The 11,471-nt window shown below is 32.2% G+C and overlaps 1 protein-coding gene across 1 annotated transcript; it reads left to right on the top strand.

Moving 5' to 3' along the window:
- The first annotated feature begins 3,082 nt into the window (after positions 1-3,082).
- Positions 3,083-8,418, top strand: LOC139504180 (peptidyl-prolyl cis-trans isomerase FKBP2-like). Its single transcript, XM_071294243.1, has 5 exons — positions 3,083-3,092; positions 3,342-3,528; positions 4,970-5,130; positions 6,939-7,066; positions 8,200-8,418. The coding sequence occupies exons 1-5, from the start codon at positions 3,083-3,085 to the stop codon at positions 8,404-8,406; spliced, it is 693 nt and encodes a 230-aa protein (XP_071150344.1). The 3' UTR covers positions 8,407-8,418.
- The last annotated feature ends 3,053 nt before the right edge of the window (positions 8,419-11,471 follow it).

Here is an 11,471-nt window from a genome sequence, read left to right as displayed (position 1 = left end):
ATGCATCATTCAAAGCATTGTTTCTAAATTATAAGTTAATAACTGTTTTTTTTTAGATCAAATCTCTTGATGAAGATTAGAAATATTTAAAAAAAATCTTGAAATTTTGATTTTCAACATAAATGAAAGATGTCATCGCATTGCAATACTCACTTATTCATAACTAATTGTTTTTCAAAAATTTAGCTTTCTTACTGACTTAGGTTAGCTTTTTTGTTTTTACCCTTTAAAATAAAATATTTTAGCATAGTTAATTATAATGTTTAAGGAAATATAAAAAAAGTAGAATAATTAATTAGTTCAGCTAATTTTTAAGATCAAAATTTATTTTTATAATGACATGCATGATTTAAACCTTTTGTTTGGATAACCACCCTAATTACAGATTATTTAACTGCCACTGGAGTACAATTTATAACCTGGGTCTAAATATTGTAAATTTCCTTCTTAATTAGACATAAGATAATTGAAAAAAAAACAAAGTAGGGAGACTTTGATCATCTCATTAGTAAAGGCAAGAATGTTGTTAAGATTTGTTAACTTCTTCAATCAAATTATATACAAAATATATTTATAGTGTCAAAGGGATACATCTATTTCTAAAAAGAATTGCTATGCATTGCCATTGGTTCATTGTTAAAAGGATTTTGTGTTTTTTTTAATTTAATTTATATACATGTATATCATAACATTTAAGAAATCAACTGTTTATCTATTCTAAGCTTTAATTTCAACTCTGATTAAAAATTATGTTTTCAGGAAATTTAATATAAATAAGCTTACTACTTTTAAAAAATGTAGTACAGAACTTAACAAAAGCCAGACACATTTCTTATTTAAGATCGATTTTCTTGTTTTAATATTAGAGCTCTTGAATTATTGACAAGCACATACATCCATTTGTTTCAAAAGCTAGATATGAAGTAAAATTAGGTAGGGATCTGGTTGCTCATAATGCAGCTTCAGACAATAGATAGAAATAAGGCAGTTGCTTAACTCTCAAGTATTGTTGATGCATAATATTTTATCTGTACTGCAAAGTGATAACATACATATTTTCCTCTGAAATAGGTTATTTTTCATCAAACTATTTTACTAAAGTAATCGAAATGTAATCGAAAAGTAATCGATGATTACATCCAAATATTTACTGTAATTGATTAAATTATGATTACATGTAATCGAAAATGTCTTCGATTACAGATTACTGTCGATTACTTGAAAAAATGTAATCAATTACAATCGATTACGATTACAGATTACGATTACCCCATCGCTGCAAGGAACATAATGGAATATACAGTAATTCAGACAATAAGAGTAAACACCACATTGTTGGTACATGAATGATGTTCATAGTTTGTTGTTATCCTCTGAAACTAAATTTAACCAAATGTGTATAGAGATACTGTCTGTCTATCAACATTGCTAAAAAAATAAATAGAATGAAACCAGTACCCCACAAATAAAAATTTGACATGGCCAGAGAGCTATCAGTATTTACTCTCTACCTTTTTTTTAATATTTGTCTATTATCTTGAATACACTGAGAGAATTATAAAATACAAAACACAATCAGCAACAACAAGATCTACAAATATTATAGATAATGAAAACCTGTTGTCAACTATAAGGATTAGAGTTACTTCCCCTAAGTGTTGATTTTTGCCAATCTTTTGTGTGTTTGCTTCTCATCTAGAAAGCTGTTTATAATAGATAAAGAAGAACTTGAATAGCAAAAATAATCAACAGCACAAGATCTACAAATTGTTGACTCCTTATTAGATTTATTTCCCCTAACTCATGATTTTACCCATGTTTTCATTTAGTCCAAAACTAAGTAACTATACAATAGATGAAGACAAGTTACAAACAATAAAAGTTAGAAAGAACAAGATCTGTAAAAATATGAACATGGCCAGAAATTTTAGTCGACTTCATATAGAAGATATTGTCATTTGGTGATGATTTGTACCCTACTTTTACATATTATTTAACAAATACTAGTAGTCAAAAACTTTAAAATAAAAAAAAATTGCCAAAACTTGCGTAGACAAAAATTTCAAGCAGTAAATATGATCAGAAGAAAACAATCTGCAACATGGCCAGAAATAAAAAAAAACGTCATTTTAATAGGAGTTGATGCCCTTGGATGACGTATTTCCCCTTTTGTCGAGCCATTGACTTTTGTCGAAAAAAGCTAGACATAGCGATCCTTCATTTCGTCAGCGTCTTCGGCATCGGCGTCCACAAATATTCACTCTGTGGTTAAAGTTTTTCAAATTTTAATAACTTTCTTAAACTATCCCAGATTTCTACCGAACTTGGACAGAAGCTTCTTTATGAACATAAGATAATATCCAAATTTTGTAAAAATAAAATCCTGTTTTTCCGTATTTTACTTATAAATGGCCTTAGTTTTTCTTCCAGTAAACATTACATTTAGTCTGCAGTCATAGTTTTTAAAACATTTATTATATTCATAAATTATCCAGGATTTTTACCAAATTTAGACAGACGCTTTTTACAATCAAGATAGTATAGAGAGGAATATTTTTATTAATTTTTTTCCACATTTTTGTTGAGCCTGCGATTAACAGCAAAAGTAGGCGATGCTCCTGGTTCCGCGGAAACCTTACGATTGTTTTTGCATATTAAATCAAAACAACAGCTATCCATTTTTTTAAAATTGGTGTTTACTTCTATCATTGGCAAACAAACTACGTCTTTTTGTTATTTATCAAGATAGACTACACACATAAATTGCCAAGACAAGACTTAAAAATTTGCATAAATCGTCAGTTGACTCCTAACAAGAGTTATTGCACTAATTGTAAACCCTGTTTTATATGTTAGACAAAAACTATGGTAATTTTTCAATATTCTTTTATATTATGTGCCCAATATCTACTATTCTTCATATTCTAGCACCCGGTTTTTTGATTCTCTATATCTGTGGTCTAGATATGTAGATTTGACCCATATCCATTCCCTGATTATACCATAGTACTACGTAACCTTCATTTTACTATGTTATATCGCTTTCACAATGCTGCAACGCTTTACTTTGATAAAAAAAAAAATGTCGTCTTGTAAGAATTACTTGTATAACACGAGGTATAATAACCACATGCGATTTAAGACAAGATATCTATTGGCCGGAGGACAAATTTGTCCTGACATGACCGTTGGCCGGACTGTATACGGAAGTCATGTATTTCGAATTGATATTTAATATATAGACAGAATACTTCACTCATTTTAGTATTTGTCCTCGCACAGTAACGAAATGTTAAAACAAATTCGTAAATTTGTTTTTATTTGCATCGTCTGTTTCGTAGTTTGTTCGGCTGCAAGTAAAGATGGTAAAAATGGTAGCTCTAAGAACAAACCAAAGCGTAAAGAAATGAAAATTGAAACTTTGAAGAAGGTTGAATGCGCAGACGACAAATCAGCACAGTTGGGAAGTGTCGTACATTTTCATTATAAATTGTCAGTTGAAGGTCATCCAGAAATAATAGAGTCCACGTAAGTATTTCTGACTTCTTAAAATTTGCATAAAAAAATAGGGCCTAGATGGGGTTTACGGAAAAGGGAATTATAGACAAAAAAGTGCCGAAAAATATTAATGTCGAAAAATTGAAGACTACAGAACAATGATGTGCTAAAATATAAAGAATTGAGAATGAGAAGAATGGGTAATATAAATGAAAGAGAGAGAAAAACGGTATAAAAATTATAAATAAAGAAGATTTCTTAACATGAGGGTCTAGCTGGGTATACAGAATAGAGAATAATAGGGACAAAATGACGAAGTAAATGTCGGACAAAATGAAAGAACAGAGATAATTCGGAGTTGATATATAAAGGTTAGTGAAGATTGTGCAACATAAATTGAAGGAGAGAAAAACGGTGTTAACATTAAAATATGGAAATAAAGGATGGACCCCATTCAGACCTTTAAAGATGGTTAGAAGTGAAGTGTGATGTTAGAAATGCTTCCTTGTAAATTGACTAAAACGTTTAAGTATAAGTTACGACCGTTTTCTTGTGAGGAAAGCCCACTCTTCTTGGTGTTTAAGACCACTTTCAACGTTATTGGCCATCTCAGTCGTGGCGGTCATGTTATGTTTTTAGTGGATAACCAAAGTACTATACAATGTATGTCATATTTATCCTGATCAAGGATGAGAACTATATATTTTCAACTTCAGAGATTCAATGCCTTATGTTCGTGTAAAAGTGTTGACCGAAACGCATCGCATGATCAACGTTTTATTAACAACCAATAATTAAATTAGATGTATGTTTCATAATAATACTTTATTCTGATTGGCTAATTGCACATCACATGTTATTCCTTCAGCAATTGCATCACTCAATAAAAGTTATCATCCATAATAACACGTGGTCACACAATAGAGTGCACAGGTGAATTAAATTAAAAAATTAATATACAATTCGTGTTTCCGTGATCATAGCTAAAAAATGTAATTATAAGTATTGAATGCTTTTTTTTGTAACTTCATAGGGTTGTAAAAGCGTTGACCGTGCGCACAGTTTTTAGAATGAAGCGCGGAAATACAAAATGTACTTCGGTCAACGCTTTTACACCCCAATGAAGTTACAAAATGCAGCCTTCAATTCTTAATTATAAAATTACGAAATGAAGCATATTGCATGTTTAAAAAATATGCTTATAAGTCAAATCAAGCCTTAATTTGTTTTAATTTTTTGGTTCATTCTAGAGGAACGAGATATCAATTGTTTTAACAATGTAAAGTGTGCGGAGATTCATCAAACCGCGGTTTATGGATATTTTCAACCGAAACTACATGTATATCAGCAGTATATTTTCTTTTCTGAATATGCAAGCTGCAGACCATGTTACTTTATTCAGTATATATCCACTTGTTTTTTTCTTAATCTTGTCTTGTACCTGTGATTAAAATATCTTTCGTTTTTACAGGTACGAAAATGGAAACAATGCTCAAGATAAAGGCGTTGTACATATGCTGACTAAAGGAGTGACCCTGAAGGGGCTGGTAAAAGGGATCCCTGGAATGTGTGTGGGAGAAATAAGAAGACTGACGATTCCATCACATATGGCGTTTGGTTCTAAGGGAAATGGTAAGTTAACCAACATAGATTTTTAGTTTTATTTTTTATGCCCCACTTACGATAGTAGAGGGGCATTATGTTTTCTGGTCTGTGCCTCCGTTCGTCCGTCCGCTTCAGGTTAAAGTTTTTGGTCAAGGTAGTTTTTGAAGAAGTTGAAGTCCAATCAACTTGAAACTTAGTACACTTGTTCCCCATGATATGATCTTTCTAATTTTAATGCCAAATTATAGTTTTGACCCCAATTTCATGGTCCACTGAACATAGAAAATGATAGTGCGAAGTTCAGGTTAAAGTTTTTGGTCAAGGTAGTTTTTGATGAAGTTAAAATTACATCAACTTGAAACTTAGTACACATGTTCCCTATGATATGATCTTTCTAATTTTAATTCCAAATTAAAGTTTTGACCCCAATTTCATGGTCCACTGAACATAGAAAATGATAGTGCGAAGTTCAGGTTAAAGTTTTTGGTCAAGGTAGTTTTTGATGAAATTAAAGTTACATCAACTTGAAACTTAGTACACATGTTCCCTATGATATGATCCTTCTAATTTTAATGCCAAATTATAGTTTTGACCCCAATTTCACGGTCCACTGAACATAGAAAATGATAGTGCGAGTGGGGCATTCGTGTACTATGGACACATTCTTGTTTATATCAAAATAGGGGATGAGACATCTACTCATCCAAATCCATAAATGATTATGACATACACATTTGTACAGTGGCGGATCCAGGGGGGGGGGGGGGGTTCCGGGGGTGCGCACCCCCCCTTTATTTTGGCCGATCAATGCATTTGAATCGGGACATATGTTTTGCACCTTTGCACCCCCCCCCCCCTTTTGCCCTGGGCTATCACCCCCCTTTCGAAAATTCCTGCATCCGCCACTGTTTGTATGTTATTAACAGAGATAAGTAGAGCGAAGTTCCTGACTGGAGACTTTCACGAGAATATAGCTTGATTTAAACTTAGTCATTTTTTTTTTATATCCAAACCTTCTCCATTCAATCCCCATCTTTTGAAAAAAACGAAAAAGGTACATAAAGAATGCAGAAAAAATTAGTTAAGAAAAAGAAGTGTTATCTACTATGGAAACAGATGAAGAGAACGAAACGAAAGATTCCGGCAATATTGAATACAATACATTTATTTCCTGTGCCTGAGGGAAATATGAAGATTTGTTCACCTAAGAAAAATCATATTTCACGAGGGCATCGTCCGAGGGAGATATGACTTTTCGAGGGGACAAATCTTCATATCTCACGAAGCCAAGGGAACTGAATGTTTCATTCCACTGTCTACTTTTTTTAAAATTCTGAATAAAAAAAAATACATAATTGTTTTCTTATCCGTTTTATTTTATAACTAAACACAACATACACCATGATAACCATTACCGATTTAAAGTTAATTACTTATTCATTCTTTTTTAATTGTTTTTAGACTTGAAATATTTTTTAAAACAAACCCTATCAAAATGTTTTATTTAAACATTAACGGCAGGTAATGTCGCACAAGGCAATCCTGACGTTCAGAGGGGAATATGAAGTTTTGTTCGACGTGACGTGTGATAGTTTCATCCAATCAAATGTTGATTTCGCTATCAAAATCAACATGCAGTGAAATAATAAGTAACATTGAATATATGTACCAGCTGAATCCCGCCTGCAGGTGCGGAATTTTCTGGCTGTGTAGAAGATCCATTGGTGACCTTCGGCTGTTTGCTGCCTTTTTGGGTGGGTTGTTGTCTCTTTGACACATTTGCCATTTCCATTCTCAATTCTACTGTCGCTAATACTGATTTATTTGTATTTCAGACCGTTTCCCACCTGGAGCCACTGTGATTTATGAAATAGAGTTACTTGACGCCAAGCCAGCTGATGAAGTTCTACAAAGATTTACACGCGCTGATCTCAATGAAGATGGTGTTTTGGATGTAACAGAGGTAGGTTTTCTCTCAGATTTGGTTGGTAAAAATTTAAATAAATAAGAAAGAAAAGAAAATGTGATTGAGAATCAAATTCAATATGAATTTTAAATACATATATGCTAACGATACAAAAAGAAGGTGTGGTATGATTACCAATGAGATAACTCTCAACAAGCCTGTTATATTTTATGCAACCAAGTGGCGGATCCAGTCATTTTCAAAAGAAAGATTCCCAACCCAAGACAAAAAAATAAGGAGGGGGAGGGGTTCCAACTATACAGAATATTTACGCAGTCACTGCGCTGAATAGCTGAAATGTGCCTCTATATCCATTACGAAGAGAAGACGACATCGAAATTTCGCTCTGTAGAAATAAATCGTTTGAAGTGTAAGACCTTGGAAGAACTTTATGCAAAAATCCGTCATGAACTTAAGAACAACCGTGATGATTTTAAACTTAAAACTTGCTATACGAAAATACTAAATTTTAAATTTTATTAGTACTTTTTGTAATAGTGTGCCTATTTCGTACGTTTTTATTAATAAACATCAGTCTAGACGATTTCAGATGCCGTTTAGTTACTTTTACTTGTATGCTGACTTAAACTTGCATTATTTAGTTTTTGGGTGTATTAATTTGATATTATGTTTTAAACCTATACAACAATTGAGTAAAAATGTGTTAGGAAATTATTAAATCCATTTACATATAGATCGTATCTTAAATAAAATTGAGAATGAAAATGGGGAAAGTGTCAAAGAGACAACAACCCGACCATGCATGGAACAGACAACAGCAGAAGGTCACCAACAGGTCTTCAATGCAGCGAGAAACTCCCGCACGCGAAGGCGTCCTTCAGCTGGTCCCTAAAAAAATATATATACTAGTTCAGTGATAATGAACGCCATACTAAACTTCAAATTGTACACAAGAAACTAAAATTAAAAATAATACAAGACTAACAAAGGCCAGAGGCTCCTGACTTGGGACAGGCGCAAAAATGCAGCGGGGTCAAACATGTTTATGAGATCTCAACCCTCCCCCTTTACCTCTAGCCAATATAGAAAAGTAAACGTTAAATGTTGACATGATTTATAAATCGACTTGAACAAAGTTATAATTTTCGTTCTTACATTGTATATTATAGTTGGAAGCTGTAATGAGCATTGCTATGAAGGATGGTAATTTTCCAATGGCAGATGATCCAGCAATAATGGAAGGGATGTTGAATGAACTATTTCAATTCGCCGACAAAAACAAAGATGGCGGCATTAGCACGGATGAGTTTAGGACAATGCTTAAATTACAAAATAATTTAGGTGGTAAAAGAACCAAGCCAAAGCAAGAACTGTAAAACAAAAGAAATCGTCAATTTATATTTATATTTTGTTATTGTTGAAAATAAAACAATTAAAAAAGATAACGTGTATGGTTTTTTTTTACGAATTGAAAGTAATATATTTACTATCTATATTCGTCTCAAATTTAATTTTATGACCGACTACATGTATAACATTTTGAAATAGTATCTATGCAAATTCACAGATGTAGGAGTTCTCAAATCTAATATAAAACAAGCAGAACCACCGTTTGAATTTCTTAGCAAATTTCGAAATATATAGAAATCATCTCCAGTGGCGTAGCTAGGTCATTTTCAAGTGTACGCCCGAACCTCGGCCAGGGCCTAAAGGCCTTATTGGATCCAGGCCAATGTAGATGAGCGGGTGCTAAGCCTCCGGAAGTTAAATGACAAACCATTCCTGTCATTGAAAACTCATATCAATAACAACATTCTTTAGATTCAAAATGGTTACTTTTTTTTATGTTTAATCTATTCATTGTTTATTTAGAATCGTAAATGAACATGAAATAATTAATTTTCTGAGTTGTTCAGGTGCAATATTAAAGTGTGTAAATAGAACCCTGGTTCTCGCCTGAAATTTCTCCCCGCGAAAAGTTTATTCATTTGTCAGTCCATTACAGGATTTAAACAAAACAAATATTTTCATTTAATTTTTGCACAAGTTTCATGACAAAATATGGAGGATTATAAATTTATCATGTAAATTAACTCGACATCATAGATACCAGGATGGAAATTTATGCTTGCGCTATACGCGTTTTCCTCCAAGAAAGTTTCATTAACTTTGACCACGATTTTACAAATAATTTATATGTAACAAATTTTAATCTCAGAATGTAAAAACTTCAAGACATTCCTTTTAAAAATCCATGAATTACGGGAAAATTCATCATGTATAATTTCGTCATGATGCACTGGATACTCTTTTGACCATAAACAGTTTTTGTCCAGCTATCGTAAAATCATACGATGGTTTGACAAAGTTATTTATATATTAAAACTTCAACCACATACTGAACCTACATCTACACAGTTATAATTAAAAAAAAAATGCAAACCACATTTCGAATCTAAGTACATAAGGAATTGCTTTAGAAAAGGAAAGCGAGTATAGAAATCACGGTAGATTTAGACTTTATCAGAAAATGAACAAATATATAAATATGACACCAATTTTGTCATTTTTATTCAAAATTACAGGCAATTGAAGAAAGACTAAGAAGGTTGATGTACTGTATTCAATTCTTTTGATAATATCTAGATGAAAATATTTTGTTTTACCAAATTCAAGTGTACGCCCGGGCGTTTTGACGTAAACGTAGCTACGCGCATGATCTCTTTTTATATATCTGGATTTCAAGTTTGATAACAATATCTTTAATTAGTAAAAGGGTTGAGTATGCAAAGTTATTTTCAATTAAGTCACTCGAAAATGATTATATCATAACATTTTGGGGTCAAAGTGGGCTTGTATGTACATGTATAATCATTTTGTATCGACGCTATTCATATCCAGAAAAGACATGAGGGATGACAAGAAGCACGTTTGAATTAAGAAAAGCATGAAAAACATGCATGCATGACATTTATGTTTGATTTTCTTACGAAAGATCTTACAACGTGTAATGAATTAATCCAAGTTCTAAAGAAAAAGATATGTTTAACTTTTTTTTTTTTTTTTTTTTATTAAGTTTTTGGTTCATTAGTTGTTCAATGTACCGCACGGAGTAACTATCATCGGTAAAGGTAAGGAAATGTAAGAAAGCATTTAAAACCATAAATAAGTCGAAAACCGACATCATTACATGTATCAAAGGAAGAACACCTTTCACAATAGTGAACGAAAACAAATTACACAAATCTATTGAAAAAAATACGAATCATACCAAAACGCGGATGAAGTCTTAATTATGCCTAAGAAGAGCATGTAGTTCTTTTTTTTCCAAATAATAACGTTCAGTGTTCCTCTTTTTATCTGTAAAATGGTCTGGATGAGGGTCCTAAAGCATTTTTGTTTTCTTTTTCTTTTATTTGACCCTTATTCTCCATTCTTTATTATTGAGTATTTCCAAATTCCCTATTCCTAATTTTTCGGCCGTTTTTTTTTCTTCCCCTTTTTATTACCATTCATTCTGTATTATTTGCTTATATATATTTTCTATATTCTGTTAACTCCATATAGACCCTCATGTAAAAAAATCAGAGATAATTAGCAAGCGATAATTTCACAAACGAGGCGAGGAGAATGGTTCCTGCAATTGTGTCTACGGCAAATAGAAATCAAACATATTCGTGGTCATCTGTAAAAGATATATCAAAACAGTCTGAGAAAAAACTCATACAACTATGCAATGCCATACTACTGATTCCTCATGAAATAGGACGTAAGTGTTTATAAAAAAAACTGTATCCTGGAGAGTTGTCTCATTGGCAATCAAACCATAACTTCTTTTTTATATCCAACGTACTATAGAAAATACATAATAATCGCCCCTAGCTGTCAGTTTATAACATCTAGTATGCATTATACATACTACATATACAGTTGATGTCGAATGCTGTAGCATAAGTATGAAATGATAAAGCTATCTTTTTTTCGTCTCAAATTAATTCTCAACCGTGCACTCTTTAATGTCAACTTCTTAAAGTAAGTCAAATTTCAAAGAAAGAATTCTATTTGTGCCTATGGTATCCATAGTACCAACTGAAATGTAATAGACGCAATCGACATCGTACTTACTATTGTGAACTATTCGCGAAGGGACGAAATCATTTGAATATCGGACCATGCTGTTAATCGATTTTGGTAGCCTCTTTGAGCACAAACGGTTACAAAAAGAAGAATGACCGTAAAATTCTTTGGTACTTAGGGACATTATGTTTTGGCTGTAACCATTTTTTTTTTAAATCTGTCATTATTTTCTTATAATATAAGTTTGAGTGCGTTTTTTCTGTTATATATTACTAGTAGCACAAATATACTGGAAATAACATGTCTTCACCACATGCATTTGCGGTCAATTCCTAGTTTACTATCAACAGCGGTCACTGACAAT

Source organism: Mytilus edulis, chromosome 14 (assembly GCF_963676685.1).
Source record: "Mytilus edulis chromosome 14, xbMytEdul2.2, whole genome shotgun sequence".
In the NCBI taxonomy this organism is placed as follows: domain Eukaryota; kingdom Metazoa; phylum Mollusca; class Bivalvia; order Mytilida; family Mytilidae; genus Mytilus; species Mytilus edulis.
The sequence above is the reverse complement of the archived record's forward strand: the minus strand, read 5'-3'. Positions and strand labels throughout refer to the sequence as shown.

What these genes read in the sequence shown, in the direction of transcription:
- LOC139504180 (XM_071294243.1), top strand. An exon ending in CCAGAAATAATAGAGTCCAC is followed by an intron (nt 3,529 to 4,969) that starts GTAAGTATTTCT and finishes TCGTTTTTACAG; the next exon opens with GTACGAAAATGGAAACAATG. An exon ending in GTTTGGTTCTAAGGGAAATG is followed by an intron (nt 5,131 to 6,938) that starts GTAAGTTAACCA and finishes TTTGTATTTCAG; the next exon opens with ACCGTTTCCCACCTGGAGCC.